The sequence below is a fragment of the Nothobranchius furzeri genome, chromosome 5, assembly GCF_043380555.1.
Source record: "Nothobranchius furzeri strain GRZ-AD chromosome 5, NfurGRZ-RIMD1, whole genome shotgun sequence".
Lineage (NCBI taxonomy): Eukaryota > Metazoa > Chordata > Actinopteri > Cyprinodontiformes > Nothobranchiidae > Nothobranchius > Nothobranchius furzeri.
This window is the reverse complement of record NC_091745.1, coordinates 65,007,385-65,028,469: the sequence shown is the minus strand read 5'-3', so window position 1 is coordinate 65,028,469 and position 21,085 is coordinate 65,007,385. Positions and strand designations below refer to the sequence as shown.

The 21,085-nt window shown below is 42.9% G+C and overlaps 1 protein-coding gene across 4 annotated transcripts; it reads right to left on the bottom strand.

Moving 5' to 3' along the window:
* Positions 1-1,008: 1,008 nt before the first annotated feature.
* On the bottom strand, positions 1,009-20,812 carry smarcc1a (SWI/SNF related BAF chromatin remodeling complex subunit C1a). 4 transcript variants are annotated; one of them, XM_015949843.3, is made up of 28 exons: positions 20,557-20,812; positions 19,295-19,414; positions 19,129-19,214; positions 18,808-18,889; positions 18,616-18,708; positions 18,434-18,503; positions 18,103-18,172; positions 17,804-17,879; positions 17,341-17,466; positions 15,410-15,528; positions 13,163-13,293; positions 11,539-11,598; positions 11,379-11,416; positions 10,269-10,387; positions 9,958-10,029; positions 9,759-9,872; positions 9,437-9,590; positions 7,464-7,571; positions 7,298-7,363; positions 6,880-7,138; positions 6,573-6,734; positions 5,759-5,814; positions 3,764-3,914; positions 3,443-3,618; positions 3,186-3,320; positions 1,792-2,176; positions 1,439-1,564; positions 1,009-1,324 (listed from the first exon to the last, which is right to left on the bottom strand). In XM_015949843.3, exons 1-28 carry the CDS (start codon positions 20,740-20,742, stop codon positions 1,233-1,235), a joined length of 3,432 nt encoding a protein of 1,143 aa, XP_015805329.3. In that variant the 5' UTR covers positions 20,743-20,812; the 3' UTR covers positions 1,009-1,232. The 4 variants fall into 4 exon arrangements, with proteins under 4 accessions (XP_015805329.3, XP_015805331.3, XP_015805332.3 ...); XM_015949845.3 differs by having other exon boundaries at positions 7,298-7,360; XM_015949846.3 differs by having other exon boundaries at positions 15,410-15,504.
* Between the last annotated feature and the right edge of the window lie 273 nt (positions 20,813-21,085).

Sequence of the window (21,085 nt, the reverse complement as noted above, 5' to 3'; positions counted from 1 at the left end):
TGCCTTGCGGCGAGGTCTAGTGGTGAAATCAGCAAGTGTGTGGATCCTCCAGTGTTGACCTGAGCTTAGCTTACATTTCTGTGTGTTACAGTTCTCTGGGTGGAGACAGGAGGAGGAACGGAGGGTTTAGCAGATCTGTAACCTTTACTGTTATCGTTCATTTGTGCCGTAAAACTCCACAGGTGCCTCATTGGGTCCAATCCCACATACAGACTGGATTATAAACCATGAATGTAGTTCCTAATGCAACAAATCAGACTCAGCACCGTTCTCCACCTTTGTTTTCATTTTAATTGGACAAGAAGACAAATCATCAGCTCTGCTCTTTTGACAGAATAAAAAAAATGAATCAAAATTAGGCTAAATTTGATGCATTTAGAGTTTTGCATCATTTTTAGACGGCTGTTTGTCTCCATCAACACCAGAGTGAACCTGGCTCATGGGCTGCTCCTTAACCAAATATAAACCTGATGCACACGCGTTGCTGAACTACTTTCCTGCAGACTTTTGACCTACTGGGGACCTTTTTGGCCTTTTTGTTGAATTTCTCAAGATCAATAGGATCAACGAAATTGAAATGTATTGATAAATAAATAGGCACACGCTGCCATCGACCCTCCCTCTGTCTAACACACACATTCACATACACACACACACACACACAGATCTACAGTGTATCATTTAAAGAAGAGCGAGAGGTAGATTCTCCATCAGAACAAGGGCAGGCTGGGAGTTTCGGCTCAGCACACAGAACCCTGAGGGTCTGTCCGGGCCTCTGGTCCCTCTAGCTCCCCCTAGTGTTTGATTTGGAGGAAAGGGAGGACCAGATTTTAAGGGGTTATCTTTTTTTGGTATACAAGAAAAGGCTACAGTGTCATTTACACAACAAAAAAAAAAAACAAACAAAAAAACAGCATTGTTACTGTAAAGAATGAGAAACAATATTTTCTGATGATTTCTGTCTCCTTGTTTGGTTTTCTGGCTACAGCCTCCCGTTTGCCCAACAGAGCAGAAACAGTGTTTATTACTAGATGAACCTCGCCGCTGCGCCCTGAGAGGAAGTCTGCATGTGTGTTTGTGATGTCTGGGTCACTTTTGCTGATAAACCCTGAGTGTGAGTGTGTGTGTGTGACGGAGGGTGACGTTTATGGCAGCTTTAATGGGCAAATGCTGAGTCGTCAAAAGGGGGGCAGAAATTCAGAGATGTGTGCTTTTGTGCGTCTGTGTGGGTCTTAGTTATCAGTGATTCGTCCACTTGGCTGTGCTGCGGGACCCACTGGAGCTGGAGGCAGCACCTCGGGCTGTGCAGGAGGAGGACCGGGGTCTGCAGGGACAGAGAGGCCAAATTTAGATGAAGGAAGACCAAAAGTGGTGGTTTGTGTTCAAAGGTTCAGAACTTTGGTGTGTGTGTGTGTGTGTGGGGGGGCTCTGTACTCACACATGCCGTTGGGGGCTCCAGAGTGACGCGGGGGCATCATGGGAGGCATCCCACCTGGAGGTGGGCCGGCGGAGGGGGGTCCAGGCATCATACGTCCAGGCATCTGCTGACCTGGTTCTACTGGTCCTGCAGTTTTGATTAAGAGACAAAGATCATGAAGAGACGGCTCAAATTAAGTAAAACATTTGCTTCATGTTTTAAATAAGCATTTATCAGTAGCTTTGCTTTAAGACAAATATTTACAAAGTTTTAGTCAAGATTTATTTGAACAAACAAAATTTTATTTAAAAAAAAACATGCTAATATCTCACAGCTACTTTTTTCTCCACAGACTTTATTCTGCTTAGTCTCACCCGTCTGTCCTGGGTGGTGGGGGGCCATAGGGTGGTGGCCCATTGGCGGATAGCCTGGGTGCATTGCAGCGCCTGGTGGGGGACCGCCGTGGTGCGGATGTGGACCTCCATGATGGGGAGGAGGTCCGCTGTGGTGGGGTGGGGGTCCTCCATGGTGTGAGGGAGGTCCTCCATGGTGGGGTGGGGGTACGCCGTGGTGCATACCTGGTGGAGGAGGGCCCGGGTGGGGTCCTGATCCAGGGACCTGTCCTTGTCCTTGGGCCTGAGCGGCAGCGGCAGCAGCTTGCTGCTCCATCTGCTGTCTGGCCTTCATCTCAGCGTACTTCAGCTGCTCCATGTGGAACGCCTGTCTCTCTGTGAGGAGCTGCTGCCTCTGAAGTTCCAACTGCACACACACACACACATTAATGGATGAAGAGGAGTTAAAGACCAGGAAGCAGAAACATTACAAAGACCACAACCAAATAACCCAGAGCTCAGTCAAAGCAGCATTCTTCAAGAACCAGGGGTTTAAAAAATCTGTGTGTGTGTTTGCGTGTGTGTGTGTGTGTATAATAAATTCATTCTGCTCCATTTTCACCACGCTGATGAAGCGGACACCTAAAGGCAACTGAAAGCTCAGACTTGTCCCGTGTTTCTTTGTGGATCCTTTCAGCCTGAGCGTTTACAGCAGCAGCCATGTTGGTTTCCGTCTTGCTCCGTGACAGATTCCTAAAACGTTTCTTTTCGAGCAGCTTTTGCAGCTGTGAATGGGCTGAATTAGGCTTCAGTCCAGATGCTGCCACAAGAAAACACAGTTTTACACTCTCACTAGCATCTCCAGGGACACACACACCAGCTAAATCAGGCTTTTCCCTGGCAGAGCAGCAGTTTAAACAGCATCACTAAGTAGCTGCTCAGCTGTAGATAAAACCCTTTTGGCTTCCTCATAAAGAATTCATGTTTCTTATAAAGACTTGGAGCTCATGGAAAGCAGCTCCACCACGAGGGAACATCTGCTACTGACTAAATATTTACCGGCCACTTGATCAATGAAGCAGTCGCAGGAAAGGGAAAGTTAGACGGCGGGTCACTTTTTGGCATTTCCACAGACAGAACCTAAAGGAACTAAGGTTTGGTTTTCCTAGGATCAGGATATTCTAACACTAACTAACGCTTTCCGATAATAACAGTAACGTCCCACAGATGTGGTCAAGCAGCTAAACAAAAAGGCAGAGCTGCTTCGATTCTAGTTAATCTCTCATTAGCTTGACTCATGTGGCTGATGATAATCGGATGATGTCTGGCAAAGGTGAAGCAGAAGAAGTGTTTGAGCTGCACTGCATTCATTCATGAACGTTTTAAAACTACAAACCTCTGATGATGCTACTAAAACAAACTCCGACTCAACTTACAGCTTCCTTCTCGCGGTCCATGATGGTCTCCAGCTCCTCGAAGTGCCTCAGCTTGATCTCCAGCTTCTTCATCTGGGTCTCCACCAGCAGAGCAACCAGCGACTTGATCTTTCTTTCCTCGACTGCTGCCAGGTGCTGAACAGAAGATTAACGTGAACATAAGCATCTCAGTAGCCCCTAATTTAACTCTGAACTGTTTTCAGTAGAAACTTCTCTGGAAAACAAACACGGATGAATGAAAAGTGACATCTCCTCACCTTGGCCTTGGTGGCGGCGGACGCAAGAGCAGCAGCCGCTGCCGTAGCGATGTTTCCCTCTCCGATGTCATGTTCCAGCTTTTTCCTCCTGTCCTCTCCCTCCTCCATAGCCTCACTTTCCTCCTTCTCCTTCTCCTGATCAGGAGAAGTCTTCATTGGTTCCTCTTTTTCCTTGTCTGAATAGGGAAGGAAACATTTTTAACCTGCTGTCAGAAGACAATCAAATATTTTTTTTCCTATTTTAACTGAAGTTTTAAAAGATGAATACAGAAAAACAAATCCCAGCACAAGCTGGGATTGTTTTGTAAAGATCACCATTACCTGCAGAAGCCGTTTTAGACTCCTCTCCTTCGCTCTCCTCTTCGTGCTCCGATGCTTCCGTTCCCTCCTTCTTCACCTTTTCTGTGGTCTCTGTCTTGTCGTTCTTTTCTGCAGACTCGCTGGGCTTCTCTGCCTCATCCTTGGACTCGGCCTGAGGAAAAACGGGTCAAAAACAAGAAACTAATAAGAAAACAAATGCTCAGAAACTAGAAAAACCCTCGGATATTCTGCCATAAAGAACACAAGTCTAAATATTCTCTCATGTTTAACAGGTTGCTGCACATACATATATAAATAGGGGGTAAAACAAGTTAAGCCAGCCTTCCTGGTACTGATCACAATGAAAACTCTTACAGGACACAACTTAGGATCACACCACTTTCCTCTTTTCGTGCTGAATGTTTGCTGTTATTTAAAAAATGCTGCAGAGTTTTGATGTAAATCTGCAGAATAAGTTCAGCCAAGAAAAGGACATCAATGGGAAAAAAATATTAAACTTTATGTGAAACATTCATTAAATGTGATGTTTGGGTCTGTTTGATTAAGAACCTGTATAAAAGCCAAAGAGCAACCTTCATGTGAATTTTGTGAAACCAACCAGAAAGCGACAAAAAAAAAAAAAAAAAAAAAAATTAAACCTGCAGTTCCACCCTCATCCACTAGGATCTCTCCACAACAGAGCAAATTGACCCCCATGTTGAAAATACCCATTTCATAGCGGAAGTAAACATGGTTACAGCCTAGTTAAAAATAAATAAATAACATTTTAGATTTAATAGATGTCGATCACAGTCATGACAACTGTGTGTGTGTGTTGGTGGTGAGGGGGGGTTTGGAAATTATGAATAATTAGATATGATTGACATGTAGTATGAGCGTTGGAGCTAGCGCTAGCTGTTTATTTTTTTCTCCCCATTGACAAGTGTCTTGGGTGTCATGAAAGGTGCTTTTTAAATAAAACATATTATAAAAAGTATTACATTAATAGATGTTCAGTCATTTCCACTCTCTGATCTTTGGTTGTGTTGTCTGTGTGTTTCTGTTCGAATGTTGACCATGGGAACTATTTGAACAAAGAGGGCAAGCTATAGTGTTGAATGAGCAGACAGATCATCCAAGAAGTCTCTGCTTCACTTTATTTGGTAAGTAAAATTATATATCTGTACTTTATTTTTCTGGTTGAATGGGAGAAAATGTTGTTCATTTAATAAAACTCAAAGATGGGTGGAAATATGACGTGTTTGTGGGGCTGGCTGGGTGCTGAAACTCGAGCTAAGTGAGCTAGCCAAAGCTAACAAAGGTTTCCAGTTTCTGTAACATTTCCCTCCATTCAGAGGCGGCAGCCCTACAGAGATCCACGAATCTACCGCTCTAGTCTCCCAGAGGCAGCTGAGCAACGTGGCCGCCCGGCTGCTCACATCTCCTGGCAGGAAGCAACCGTGTGACACGATCACCCGGCTCCCATGCAAGGCTGTAGTTATCCAGGATGTCCATGGAGCTCTCCACGGGAGACCACAGAAACATCGCAGATTGGCGAGTTGCGTGCTTCACTTTAGTCGCTCAACAGCCTGTTTCTGGCTAAAAGCGTCTGAAAACCACAGTTAGCTTCGGTTAGCTAACTTAGCTTGTAGTAATGGTAATTAGTAATAAGTAATGGCTGACCAAGATCCTCAGAGAATTGCTCTCTGCTCCACCTCTTTGCCCATTTATGGGTTGCCTGGGCGTGACAAGACTTGTGAAACGGCCAAGATGGCTGTAATAGGAACCACCGATTGAGCCACAACTCAGACCTTTAAAAACTCATCGATCACGGTATGTCCAGTATTTCTAGTCAGTGATCAAAACTCTACAATGTGCTGAAACAAACAGCTCGCTGTAGTTTCTAATACACGTGAGATGAGACGTGTGTTCTCAAAACTCTCGGTCCTAAAGTCACTGCAGTTTAAACCACATTTACTTACATCACATATAAAAACATTTAAGAGAAAGGCTCACTTTATCAGCCTGCTGGGAGTCTGAATCCGTTTCCATCTTTTCTGGTTCTGTAGTTTCTGCGAGTGATGAGATAAAAAATAAATAAATAAGTGCATCATTTAAACAGATCAACATGATTATCACATGAGAGCCTAAATGGAAAACATGTCCAGCAAAAGTAAAAACAAAAGTGACAGAATGAGACAAAAGATGTTTTTTTAGAACCGATTTGAAACGAGAGAGGGAAAAAAAGTATGCAGCTTCTGCACACGTGACCCAATGAATGTGTGTGTGAAGCTGGACTTAAACTGTGTCATAGATTCATTTAAGTGTCTATTAGGAGTCTGAATATTGGTTATAGCAGCAGTAATTCAGGGAAAACCGCCATTTGTTTCCCAGGCTGCATGTGTGCCATGGTTACAGTAAAAAGCCACCAGACAGCACCAAGTAAATGAAGAGAAATCCATAAGCAAACAAAACGCTGACCCAGTTTTCCATCTTCTCTCATCCCCACCCTCTGTCCCATCTGCTGCTGTTGTTTTAATCTGACAGTATAAAAACACACGCACCATTATTTCTGCACTGCTGAAATCCACTGCTGCATCGTCACACACCATGAAAGTCTGGCTATTTCTACCTGATTATCTATCGTTTGTTCTTATTTTGGCTCCGACTGCAGATCAGCCATTAGCATCAACACAGCTGCTTAAACCTGGACAGCAGCAGCACTGTGCATGTGCTGCCCTCCAGCGGTGGAAGAGGCAACGCAACCTGGTTTTTCTTTCCACGATCCTGTCCTGTCTAGATCTTCTACACCTGTTCTCATCCCACCCACCGGTTTTTTCCGGTTCCTCTGGAGCAGTTCCGGCGATTCCGCTGCTCTCCAATCCGAAGGTGGGGTCGACTTTGCCTGTGCTCCTCGCCGCCTCTTGCACCTTCTTCACGTGAGCTTCCACCAACTCGGCTGGCACTTCTTCACGCACCCGAGAGAACTCCTCTACAAAAAAACAAGATTTTTTTTATTTTCAGTGTTCCCTTTTCTGTCTCATCTTTTTTTATTTTTTAAATTCTTCAGAGAAAATAAAATAAATAAAATATTAGCAATTCTTTGGACAATTTTGTTTCTTCAAACCAGTTCTCACCTAAAGCTGCCTTAGCTGCAGCAGAAGCCACTCTGGGATCCACGACGGAGGCCAGGAAGGCTACTGTGCTCATGACGGGGTTTCCAGACTGGCTGAAGGGAATGGGCTGGTAGGCCAAGGGGCCCAGCGATGTCTCGGTGCTCTCGAGGTAAGGATCCTCGATGGGCAGCCTCAGGAAGTGCAGGATACATTCATCCTGGGTGCGAGAGCCGATATGCTCCGACACTTTGTTCCAGTCATCTTTGAACATCTCCAGAGCCTGAGAGACGAATTGAGTTTCACATCTTAGAGAGAATGTGTGTATTGTTGGTGGTAGAATGTAGATAAGGATTTAGAGACATACAAGACTTTGAGAACAAAAGAAAAGGAGCATAAGATTTTCAGAGCTCAGCGGGTGTATCTGCCTAATGACACTAACCTCCAGCAGTAGCAAAGTCTCCTGCTCGGTCCATTCTCTGGTGCTGCTGCCTCCTTTACCCTGCTGCTGATCAAAGACAAATTAACCACATGCTTTATCATCTTCAATGCGAATCTAAAAGAAACAAAAGATACGTTTAGGTCACATTCAGTGTGTCTTTTCTTACCTTAGTGTTCTTCTTGTAGAGGTCGGGCCGGAGGCCGAAGTTCTGCAGGTCAATGGGTTTGTCTTTGCTTTTGTCTACAAAGTTGGGCATCTGTTGTGGAGGAGGAATCTGCAAAAGTAGAAAAAAAGCACATGGGACCGCCCATGGGATGAAGAGAGCAACTCAGCTTGTGGAAGCTAACCATTAGCATTGGCAGCTCCAACAACAGGACAAAACATGTTGAAGATTGTTATTTGAGGAGATGAAACATCAACTGTTAGGTATTTTAATGTATTACTGTGTTCCTTTTTAAGTAATCATAAGATAATCTGTTGTGAAGTAAGCCAGAGTTCTTTCTCCTTCTCTTTCTTACTTCAGGAATGCGGCTGATAAGCATGGGGGTTGGGGAATAGCCTGTCCGGCAACAGGTATCCATGGTTACAGAGTTTCTGGCTGTTAGTCATAAATGAAAACTTCCTTTTTGGAATGTCCCACCTTAGGTAGAAGCAACACTGTTATTGGCTAAAGCCAGGCGTACACTGTGCGACTTTTTCACTCGTAGCGCTCAGCTTCAGCTCAAACTGTACGACTTCCTCGCAGAGCAGATCTCACGAGTCATGTGCTCACACTGCACGACCCAGTTCTCGGATGCGACCTGACTGCTCACACTGTACGTCTGGTAGCAACACGTCGGCCCTAAAAATGTGCTAAAAATAGCAGTTTTAACACAACACGTCAGACTTTTTTGTCTTGCCTGTTGTTCTTCAGGAGTGCTGCAGGAGGACACACAGGGATTTATGGGGGTTGGATGAGGAAAACGAAATAAAGAAAGTGAATCTGTGTTTTGTGATCAGTTTAATTTGACATGAACACAACAAACACGCTTTCTTGACAATCTTTGTGAGTAAAAAAACGTGTAGAAATTAAAACGAACAACGTGTGTTATTAGGGAAATAGCGGGGAGCGGTGTTGATGCAGGATTGTGCATGCGCCGTGAGCGGTTCTGATACATTTTGGGTCGCAGCTGCTCGCAGCGCCGCTTCAACAGTGCGATACCCTCACGAGGGACGAGCAAAATATTAAACACGCCAGAAGTCCGTGTGACCTCACGACTGCTGATCGGCAGCTGGGCACGTGGTGTTAATCGCCTCTCGTAACCCCCTGTACACTACACGACCGCTCGGCGCAAAACTCGCCCCGATCTCGTGGATTCTCGCACGACTGGAAAATCGGCTCAAAAAAGTGAAAAAGTCGCACAGTGTACGCCCGGCTTAAGTGTAGACAGTGATGGATTGTTCTTTGTCCTTTTTTCCCCGTGTTTCAATAAAACCAGCTGTGGTGCAGAGGGGAGGCCAGAGTTGATCGGACACGGGCCTTTGCAGGCTCTTGGCCCGTTGCTCCCCGCTGCCTTTCGCAGCGTATAAAACCTACTGACCTTTCTCCTGTGTGGTTCATTTTAGGACATAAAAATACCCAACATCAACGTTGCATTTTTTACCCCACAAAAAAAGAGCGAACAAAGGAAGTGGAAGAGTCGTATTGCTTTTAGCCAATCAGAGGAGAGATGTTTGCACATCATGAATGTTAACTCGTTCACTGCTAGCCGTTTTCTGATCAGAGAGCCCCTGTCTGCCAGCTTTTTGAGCAGTTTCACTGTTTTCTGAGGAGCCACAGAACATTGTGCTCTATGATCATGTAAACACCAAAACTATCAAAAGAAAGATCTCCTAATTCATGGATTGTCCGCTTCATGATCACGTGACGTGCGACACACACGGGTGAAAAGCATTAGAGCCGTGATGAGCAGTTTACTCTCAAGGTGCGCAAATTTGTTCCCAAGCATGCCCCATTAAAAAAAACGCAACTGACGACTTTAGTCATCAATGTTAATAAGTTATGAGTTAATAAGTATGACTCGCAGATACTTCATTCCTGTTCTCAGCGGTCTTCAACTGATCCAGTCCTGACCCATCTTTAAAGCAGGGTGTGGTTACCTGGGGGGGACGGTGGTTGAGAGGCATGAGTCCAGAAGGCGTGTCAGCCAGTACTGTGAAGTGTGGTGTGGGAGGAGGGCCCATGGGCAGCGGGCGACTTTCAGCATCCACCTGATAGTTCACCAAACCCCACTGCTCCAGGAAGGCATGGACCCTGTAGATGACACAAAAGCACGCTTTGATCACTTCTATTTTTCATCTTGGTTTACAAAGATCTAAAGCTGTTTTAACACAGCTGATCTATCTTATGCTCATCATGTGACCATCACTAATATTCTGGTAAAGCAGCACAATCCGGTTGTGATGTAACTGGTAAAATCACCTCATGATGGCACAGACGTCTCCGGTCAGGTTCCTGCGACAGGAGGTGGAGGTGAGGTACTCCTGGGGGTTGAGCCGATATGTGTCGATCATGAAGTTACGATAGGCCAGGTATCTGATTAGGAGTTAATCAAATCAGCATTAGCATAGACGACCCCAAAATACAACATTTGACACCATCTGTGTGTGAAGGAACTCACATTTCTGGGGTTTTGGACTTGTTCTTCCCATTGAAGAACTCAGGCAGGGCTCGTCTTTCAATCTGATGGATGCTAATAAGAGAGGGGAAAACCCCACATATTTTAGTTTATTAAAATATTATCTATTCATTTAATTTTTTTGGGCCAATTTGACAGAATTAGTAAATCTTCAAGCACAACTTGAAGAAAAATAGCATCGTGTGACTACAGGAGTTCTAAGTGGACTAATAAACACAACATATTGTCTGAGGGTCTGAAGCTTCTTCAAGACTGAGATAAAAATGTGCGTTTCTACACTTGACTGTTGTTACCTGTTGTAGTCAAACCAGGACGCGTAGCTGGGGATGATGATGTGGTGCGTCTGTTCGGTCACGTTGTCCTCACTAGCATCCAGACGGTTGACCTCTCCTTTGCCCTGTTCTTCATCGTCCTGCAGATAGTCGGGAAGACTTAAGGTACTAAGAAAAAGCTCCAAAGAAATGTCAAATTGTAACATTTCTAAAGGTTTTTAATTATAATATATATATATATATATATATATATATATATATATATATATATATATATATATATATTTTTTTTACTTTTTGAAAATTTAACTGAACTTTTTACCTAATGGGGTTAAAACTTTTTTTTTATATAAATGAACATGATCATACGCTGGTGCCACCAGTCCCTCCAACCACCACCAGTAGGCAAGCTGGGTTAAGTGTCTTGCCCAAGGACACAACAGCAGCCTTCTCTGGTCAGAGCCGGGATCAAACCTGAAACCTTCCGATTACTGGATAACCCACTCTACCTCCTGAGCTACTGCTGTCCCTAAAAGGTAACATTTAGACCTGACTAAAGTTTAATCTGACAGAGGGACGTTAAATATTGTACATTTTTGTTAGATGTAATGGTGAATGAGTTTTAGAGAAGCAGGATGTTACATTTGAGCTTTTTCTAATCATGTTTTGTTGTTACATAAAGTAAAGGTAGAAGAGAAAAAATGTTTCCCTAGCAGTTATCAAGTAATTGAGTTAATGCCATTTGTGGGATATGTGGGGTCTTTTTAATCTGTAAAACCCTTAGAGTTACATTTTTGTATGAAAAGCGCTTTATAAATAAAGTTTAATTTGATTTGAATTAAACGTTCCCATTTAATCCGATTAATCGAGTCGAGACCCCATCCGATTCATCGATGATCCAAATAATCGTTTGTTGCAGCCCTGTAGGAAAGTGAGCGTTCTTATGCTAAACTGATCCAAAAGCATTTATCAATAAAACACCACTCTAAAGGCATGATCTTAATAACCTCACACATGCAGCAAAGTGTTTGCTGGTATCTGCAGCACAAATGCAAATATAATAACTGCTGACTCTCTTTCCTCTTTAGAGACTTTGATATGATGAAGTCTGGCACGGACTAGTTTTCTTACCTTTCCACCAGACAGAACAGAATCATCCTCCATGTCATCTGGAAAAAGACAGAAAGCATCTCATTAGTGAGACATCATAGTAGGACTAAAACATCCATCAACTTTGCTTAAAACATGAAACGCACTAGAAAACACGTAAATCCAGTTAAAAGATACAAACCTAAGTCTGCCACATTTCCTCCTTTGACTGGAGTATTCTCACTGTCTCTTTTTGAATTTGCTGTGCATAAAGCAAAAGAAGGAAGAAGGTGAACGAGAAGAAACATCAGAAGCAAGAGAAAAGATTCAAAGAATCACTTTGAAGAAGGTTTAATGGAGCCGCAGGCATAGACTGATTCTGAAAAGAGGAATGCTTTAATAGACTAAAGTAGTGTGTGTGTGTGTGTGTGTGTGTGTTAGAAAGGAAGAGAAGAAAAACTGATTATTCGTAAGGTGGAAGAAAAAGTGGGTCACTGCAATGGGGACTTGGTCTAAAAAGAGCACTTTTAGTTTGTGTTTGGTTTTAAAGCAAATCTTCACATCTGAGACAGGAAATAAAAACATCCTCAGGCAGCTTTGCTTCTTTACTGGCTGAGATGTTTTGTGGGTAGGAGTGAGGGCAGATCTCTCCTGATGCTGCCATTTCTGCCACAGTGCTGCTTGGTTCCTACAGACTTTGATGTAATCACCACAAGCAGAACAAATGTGAAAACCTAAAGATAAAGTTAATTAGCTCATTCACCGCCACTGACGACTAAAGTCGTCATTTAAAATCCAACCGTTCACTGCCAATGACGACTCCGTCATTTGCATTTTTTTACTGTTTGAGCATCGGAACGAGCCCCCGCGCCGAGAACAAACATCTCAGCCCTGAAGCCGATCTTCATCCGCATACGTCACGTGATCAGGAAACAGACCATCCATGTGTTAGGAGATCATTTTGGGCCGTTCCTGTAAAAAAGGTGAGGAGCGAACAGGAAAAGCGTCTGCGGATCAAAATTCGACAACGGATTATCAAAGAACGGATAATGCGTGAAACACGCGGATTCTTCCTGATGTAAGAGGTGGGTCTCCTCTTTGTTATGGCGTCGACATCATCCTAGCGAGCAACGCTCTGCGACTCTTAAAAAAAAAACAGTAAAAACGGTGAGAAACGCTGGCAGCGAAGGCCGTTAGCGGAAACGGCTGGCAGCAAATGAGTTTGTGACATGCAGGTTTGTAAACCTGAAAGTAGAGGTCTAATATAAAATGCATGTAAAAGTTGATAGTTTTTAATACTCAGGATTAGAAATGGTAATGTGATTTTTATCCAGCATCGTGCAGCCCTGATCTGCATGTTCATTAGTTTCTCCAGAATTAGATTGTGATATAAACAGCGAAAGACATAGTGCTTAATTTGGTATATTTTAGCCAAAATACTGGAACAGGTGATTCCTTATTTGACATTGAATCACTTTATAGAAGGAACCCACCCCCCTCCCAAAAAAACCCACTTCAACATGGCCACACAGTAGAAGTGAGGGCCCACTAACGTATCCTCCTCTGAGGCTAGACATATCAGTATTTACAGTTTTTAAGATGAATAATGAGCTGTGAAATTTGAAGGTCTGTGGTGTAGCTACTGCAGCTACAAACAGAACAAACATCTGATGCTAAAACCAAACTTTGACGAGTTTGTATAAACAGCTGCTGATTAAAAATTCTTCACCAAACAAGCACAAAGTTGTGTCTCAAAATTATTATATAAAGTCGTGTTTTAATATTCAAAGGAAGACTTCTGCTTTATCCTTTTATTAAGTACATACTGTTCTTAGACATGCAGCCATCCTCCAAACTGGCACCGGCAGACGAGTCGTCCAAGTCCTTCGTGATGTCCTCCTCTGTGTCCTCCTCCTCTCCTCTGTGACCCCGTCTCTTCCAGTGTGGCCCAGAGTTCCTGAGGGGATTTAGTTTTATGGTTAGTCAAACAGGAAAGGGTTAAATCCCTCCTGGTATGGATGAACATGCCGACAGCGCAGCATTTCATCAGAAACATCATTTAATAAGCTGCCAGTGACGGATGTAGGAGGAGAAATGAAACAGAACCAGAACTCAGCAGGTCAGACTGTTGAAAACATTGGAATCAAACTGAGAAATCTGCAGCTCTAATAATTAATAATTCACGAGAAGCTTGTGATCTGGAATATCTGTGTCACCTCAATGGCTGTTATAATGCATGGCAGTTTTATTTATACAGCATATTTTACACAGAGACAATTCAAGGTGCCTCGCTGCCTCTGCAGAACCCCGTAACAGTTTCTTTTAGGGCTGCTCGATTATGGCAAAAATGATAATCACGATTATTGTAACTGAAATTGTGATCTCGATTATTTAAGATGATTTTTCAATTATTGTTAATTTTATTAGTTTGTTTCTTTATTCAGTCATAAAATTGCTCGGGGCACAATCAGGACAAAAGTAAATACGAAAAAGAAATTAACAAGATGATCACTAAAACAACTCCTGAGTCCTAGTATGTAAAGGCCAATATAGTTGCTCATTATTTATGACCCAAAGGGCTGAGGTTTAACTCATTTAAGCCTGACCAGTACAGACCCACATATCCATCCAGCTTCTTGCAAATACTGGCAGCAGGAATCATACCGTGGCATTTTTAACAAATAAAAAACAGATAAACATATGTGTTTTAGTTACGTTCACAAAATTTTGCATAATATTTATTTAGTCCCGTCAAGCGGTGCTGTAGGGGAGTGTACACTAGCAACGTGTCCTCATAGACATCATTTATCAGCAAGGAACTTATTTCTATCTATTTCTACCTTGTTTATAAACTATTTATTTACAGGTCGCATCAGTTAATGTAATAACTGTCCCAGCCACAGCGATCGGAGGTGTGCTGCAACCCCCCACCCGGCCTCACAGCAGGCAGGGGCAAGCTGCGTGAGTTTAGCGCGCCACACATGCACATTTTGCCGTTTTTAGCGGCTCAGGAGCCTGCAGGTACAGTGTGTGTGTCACTCACTCTGGTTAATTCAAGAGGGAGCCGCCTCTGAGAGCCGTTTCTTTTGCGACCAACATCACAACATCATTCCCTTTCCTAATGTCCTGAAGGACCGGTCCGGAGCGCAGGCAGAGTGTTTTGCTAACGTGCAGGAAATGCCAACGACGGTAGTAGCCAAGGGTTATCAGAAATGTTTCTGGGTTTATCACTAGGCACTTTTAAGATTCAAAAAGTCAAGATGGGGGTCTGAAAAGCTGTTGGAAATTGCAACAAAGTCGCCAAGTTGGCAACACTGTGGGAGGAGCGCTTGATTTGCAACTTGGAGCAGCACAAGAGGGAGGAGCAAATAACAGGGTATCTGCAGGTTTAAGGGAGCCAAATTTAAGACTTTAAGACCATTTTTAAGGCCACCTTGACAAAAATTTAAGCTATTTTTAAAAATTAAAACTAATTTCCAGCCATTGCCTGGAACCGGTGCTAACCACGTCGCGAACGTGGGATTAGCCATCCAGTTACCATTAAACTTGCACTTCCCCATGGCGCAAGCTCCCACTAGCTTAACCAGCTAATGTGCTCATCTAAAAATAGCCCCCTTTCACAACCAACTGAATGTGTACGGCTCCGCTTACGCCAACATCATACACAAAAAATGCTGAACACTAACTAGAAATTCATGAAAATTTTATAGAAATAAAATTGGGTATTTGGTAATTTAAGACCTTTGGAAACTGTACTTAAGGATTATTTGTAATTTTTAAGGACTTTTAGGGCCTCAAATTTGGAAAAGCAAATTTAAGACTTTTTAAAGACCCGTGGATACCCCGAAATAATCAGCTTGTTTTGTTTTTAATAATCGCTCAAAACTCAAATCGTAATTGGGATTAAAATTCGAATAATTGAGCAGCCCTAGTTTCTTTCCTTAAAATGTAGAAAAACAAGCATACCGAGTAACACATGATTTAAAAACAAATGTATATTGACCCTTAAGTAACAACGGTACAGATCTTTGATAAATTTTTTAAAAGCTAAGATATCAAATTGGCCTTCTTACCCTTTCTTCCCTCCCTTCTTGCGGGATTCGGCGGGAGTGCTGGGCGGCGAGGGCGAGCGTCTCCTCTTCTTGCCAGCAGAGTTTGCCTTGCGCTCCTTGCGATCAGGTGTACGGGAAGACTGATCAGACAAACCCCGAGCAGCACAGGGAGCGAGGGATGGAGGATGAGAGAAAGAGCCACAGAATGAGAGGATGGAACGGCTGCACACACAAGGAGGGGAAGCAGCGGGATAACAACAGCAGGTAGGGGAGAGGATGTTTTGTTGGGTGGAAGACACAATCAGGGTTCCTGTACACTAACGCACTAGAAAACACTAGTTCAATGTGGTGTAATGTGTTACTTTGTCATAAACAGGTTTCTGTGAAATCACTGATGGTGACCTGGCTTTGTATCTACTGGAATTGTAAGTTATAATATTTTTTGTCCAACAGAGTGAATCTTTTTATTTTGTGGCTCATTTGGAATCAGTTAGCTCGTGCTTGCATTAGCTCGCTGTTAGCAATAGCTACAGCAGGCCTTGTCCTGTCCAGGGGTGTCCAGTGCGTAGGGTGCCCCTTTTGCCCTTGCTTCGCACTTTTGCATTACCCACAATCCATTGCTGCACGGGAATTTTCAAAAGAAGGCGGATCAATGGCTCAAGTCTCTTTTCTGAAAATATGTATTTTCAAGAAAGAAGTTAATTTCCGGGCGAATAACTATATTTATTCATGCTCTAAATGTTTTAGACTAAAATTTAATGTGGACAGCAATGAATGTAAATTTTGTCAAATAATTGTTAGAAAGTTAATTAAGATTATTATTTTTTTAAATAGCATAAGAAGCAACCAGCATGTGTCACTGTAGATGACACAATGCTCCATGTCCCAATTTGGCACACTTGTGTACTACACACTCGAGCCCCTACTGTGCACTTCCTCAACGTGTACTTTACAGAAAATCGTAGGCCACAGTCTAACCCCGGGTTTCCACGGGAGCCGTCAGCAGCACATTACTGCAGCAGCACGTCTTGCTCGCGTAACCTGCTGCTTGGCCCTTCCCACGAGGCGCGAAGCAGCAGGGGAGCAGCTGTCACCGACCGAGCACGAAGTCACACGAGTGACTTCGTCAGTAAACACAACAACAAGCAGGAGAAAACTACAACATGGTTTGCGTTTTATGTTCTGTCCGTTTTATAATCACCAATACGGACCTGAAAAACAAAGGAGACCGCTAGCTAGGTGATAACTTCTCACGGGGCCGCACAGTTAGTAACCTTTTTTAAAAGTAAAGCAAACGGAAGGCAGTACGTTCTTTATTCTGAAAATCTCGGGAGCTTCTCTCCATTTCCGCGTCCGATTTCCTGTCTTTCCTTCCCCAAAAATTTCGAACTTGACCCGTTTCAGAGGCGTCGCGCGTAGAAAATAGAACCGGCGCGTAAAGGCCGCGACATGCTGCTCCTGAGACGCGGCCGACTCGCGCTGCTGACGGCTCCGGTGGAAAAGGTTCTGTTGACCACAGCGGTTCCTATCAGCAGCTATGACGTGCTGCTGACGGCTCCTGTGGAAAGCCGGGGTAAGTATTGGTGTTGAACCGTAGTTGTTAACGACAGTTGTAACTCCACTTTAAACCAGTAGGAGGGAGAAGTGGGAAACTTCTTTAGTGTTGCTTTAATAAACACTCCCTCTTAACACAGACAGGAACCCTGAAAAGTATTTAAAGGACACAAAATGTGAGGAAAGGTTTGAAAAGGATGAGTAAGAAACGGAACCGGACGTGGACGAAGGAAGACGACAGAGAACAACCTACAAGGCAAAGCTAAACGCAACAAAACACAAGCTTGCAACAGAATATAACATCACTCAAAAACAATTACATGTGATATAATCAGGACGTTGTTCCTGACCTCTGTGACTCTGAGGTACATTTATTAAAATCTGCATCAAACAGCTACCTCCTCCTCTTTAGGGAAAATCTTCTGTCGGAAGCTGACTGGCTTCTTGTTCTCGTCCACCTCGTAGTCCTCTTCATTCATCCACTCATTGAAGGCATCGGTGTCTGAAACCCATTTGGCATGAACCTGACATAAAAGTATATGGAGAGAAAGGGTGGTGGTTAAAAAAACAATAACTCAGTGTTTACTGCTGTGAAGCATCACAGGAGAAAAGCTTCACGGACACCAAAAATGATTAAATCAATTTACAATACAAATAGGATGCAGTCATTAAATTATTGAAAATAATTAATTCTAAAAAGTTATGTTTTCCACACATCAGAAGGGTTAATACCAATATCTAGATTTACATGTTTTTTCCAGAAAAAAAAGTTTTCTGAGCAGCCAGGCTAGTTTTACGCTTGTGTGTCTATTTATGAAATCTTCAGTGCTAAACAGATCATTTTGGTAGAGGGTGCTCCACCTTCCAGGGTCGGTCAGCACTGGGAGGGTCTTCAACGTCTCCGTCCACCTCACCAGCTGCCACCCAGGTGTCGTAGCTGGTAAAATACATAACAGACACAGGATCAGTAAGGTGGTTAATCTGGGTGATTTCAAAACAAAAAACTTGGCAAAAATGTCTCTGACATTAGATTTAGTGTTTTTTAAATTACTAATAAAAATAGAAACTGAATAACTTTAGAGAAATACTCCTGCAGAGTAAAAACATATCCACAATAAAGAAAAGCATGTCCGAGTCTCTCTGTGATCCTTTCTGATTACCTGTCAGGGGAAAAGCCCCAGTGAACAAGCACCTGCTTGTCTTTCCTCATCACAGGACGTAGCCACTCTTCTGAAAAACACAACCCCCAGCACAACTTCAGCAATTAGCGAAGATTTTATCCGTGCTGTGACAAAAAATTCCCATTTTCAAGAAGATCAGCTAAATAAAGCCTCCATAAACGGAGCTAAATGATCTTTATTCTGATCTAGATGTGTTTGATGGGATAGAGATCACACTATAAATGAGTCAGATCAGCAAGGAACAATAACACCCAAGTTCAAACATACATCATAAAATGTATGCACAAAGTCACAAAAGTTATAAACCAACCTTCTTCCTGCTGCTGAAGAGAAGGATAAATGTGGTGGGTGGCCTTTGACTTATCCTCGGTGGTGGAGCCCTGAAGAGAAACAAAGTTAGATAATTGAAAAGACAAAGACGTTCATGCTAGTCATAATAAAAATACATAAAAAAATAAACTGTTTTTATTTCCTGGTTTGAAGTGAACTCACCTGGTGCCTTTTGACGATGTCTTTGAGCTTACTCGCTTGTTTTTGCTCTATTTCCGAAGACAGGTAGACCAGAGGTCGCGTCAAGCAGTTATTCTACAAAAACACAAACCATCGATAAAACCAGACGTTACCCATGCAGAGGTCAAATATATAGAAGACAAAAAGTCTGTGTTCAGACTGGGATGCTCATACCTGAACCAGGTTCTTCTCAACATTTAAGAACATCTCCACATTTCTGTCCATCCTTGAGGGATTCTGCAAATCAAATCTTCGCCTAAGAGTAGAGTTCATAAAGCAAAACCAAATTAGTTTTAAGACGAACACACAACTGACTAAAAGTTGAATATCCTTTTGATTTCATGCAGTATGAATTTTGTCACATTTTACAAGATGTTCAGTTCGTGGTACTGGTGTAACCAAAGAGTTAAATTCTGCTAAACCACTGGTTCAAAACAATCAAAGAGGTTAAGTTTGGGTCATACCAGTTTTGAAGTTAAAAATAAATCCACTCACCAGCCCTGTTCACTTTTAAACTTATAAACCGAGCCCAAGATGTGACAGAGAGCCCCTCCAGCCTTAAAGTCCAGGAAACACTTGGCCTGAAGAGAGAAGATAAACAAAGAGATTCAAGACACAGACATTATGATAGCTTTTGGTTCTGCAAAGAAGGTGTGCTTACAGGTAGCTTGGTAAGAGCTGGATTGTTGACCCTCCGTCCAAATGCATCCTCTTGGAACTGCAGCAGCTGCACCACCAAGCCTCCCAGTGATTTGCTGGAGGGGGAGTCATTCTGAACATACTGAAAAAAAAACCATAATCATTGAATCATTTACATGCATCACTGACAAAGAAACAGGAAAGCATCTGAAAATGAACACATATATATTACAAGCAGCTACAAAACTTTGGTGACACACAGAAGTCTGCACAGTAACAAATACATGCATGGTCATGGGAATAGGTCTAATTTCGCAATATCTGATATTTTAAACACTATTAACCACAACCTTGCTGCTCATTTAACAAATAAATCTTCAGCTGGGCGACTTGTTGTTGTTTTAACTTTACTAAGTCCTATAAATAATGTGTTCTGGTGTGACATGAAAATATTTACATGCAATCACAGAAATCCTTATTAATCTAAGTACCTACGTTTTTTAAGTCAAAGACACGGTAAGAAAAACATGATTCCAACACAAAAACTGCAAACAAGCAAACTTAAAACAGAATCTAGACTCCATCAAGTTTGCTGTTCAGTTGAACTTTTGCGTTGTTTTTAAATGCGCCTCCATGGGCGTGATGGTGGGTTTGAATAGATACACTCTTTGTTTTGCTGGGCGAGAGAAGCCAGAGGCTGTCTGCCTGATGAGTGTGTTGACAAAACAACACAATGAGGACTCTTTTACACAAAATGCAACAAACACAATTATCTTGTGACTTTCTGAGACCTAAATATAACGTAAAACAGAATGAATGGTGTGTTATGTTTATGTGAATCGTACACACACGGTGCACCGTGACATTTTCGTTAGTTTCTTAGGCCTTTACACCGAATGAGTGGGTCGTATATATTTTTAGCACACAACATAATTTCACATGTGCGTTTTTACTACAATAACGTATCAACAGTTCGACATTCAGTACCTTATTAGAACTAATTTGTTGTGTTTAGCTGACTGAGCGGCTAGCGAGCTAGCTGATGGCAGGCTAACAGAAAAGCAACTTCACTCCAGCTATCATAGTACGTTTGCATTTAATCGTGTCTAAAAGGAGACTGTCTGCACTCTCTTGAGCGAGATTATAAACATGAGTCAACCAGAACAACTACAGCTAAAGTTAGCTTAGTGTACATGAAGGTTATAAACATATCAGCGCTCTATTGTGCCAGCGAGACGCGGGCCTTTATAGAAATCAATGAGGAACACAGCAGCGTTAACCCACCTTCTTGTAGTGCTTCCCGATCCAAAGCCGCACCGTCTCGAGCTGGGACACCGTCTCGGAACTTTCCCAAAATTTCGTGGAAGGACCGCCGTCTTTCTTTCGTCCTACCGCGGTTCCTCCACCGACCAGGCCTGTGGCTGGTCCGCTTGAACCCGTTCCGCCCGCAGAAGTCGCCGCCGTCGCCATTGTGTGTAGCTCACTGCGTTGTCTTTCTCCTCAACGGCATCCCTCGCCGTGCAAGTTTTCAAATGATACTGCGCAGCCGCAAAGTGATCACGAGGTTTATGTGACGCTCATGGGAAATGTAGGCGTACCCCCCCCCCCCCCAGATTCACGTGGCAGGGTTATAGGAATTAACACAAAAAGTAAGGAGCTGATTAGACAAATCTGCCATGTCTGCAGGCTTCTTATCTACTTTTAAACACTATATTCCTTTTATTTTTACTTAATAGAGTATTTACTTAATGACATTAATGGAGCTCTACAGACAAAAGAACATTTTATGGTATTATTGTGAAACTTCAGTTAT

Coding starts and splice junctions, on each gene's coding strand:
- smarcc1a (XM_015949843.3), bottom strand. CDS start 20,742: ATGGCGACGGCGGCGACTTCTGCGGGCGGAACGGGTTCAAGCGGACCA. Junction 15,529..17,340: donor TTTTCCCTAAAGAGGAGGAG/GTAGCTGTTTGA, acceptor TTGTCTGATCAG/TCTTCCCGTACACCTGATCG. Junction 10,388..11,378: donor CTGTTCTGTCTGGTGGAAAG/GTAAGAAAACTA, acceptor GACTATCTGCAG/GACGATGAAGAACAGGGCAA.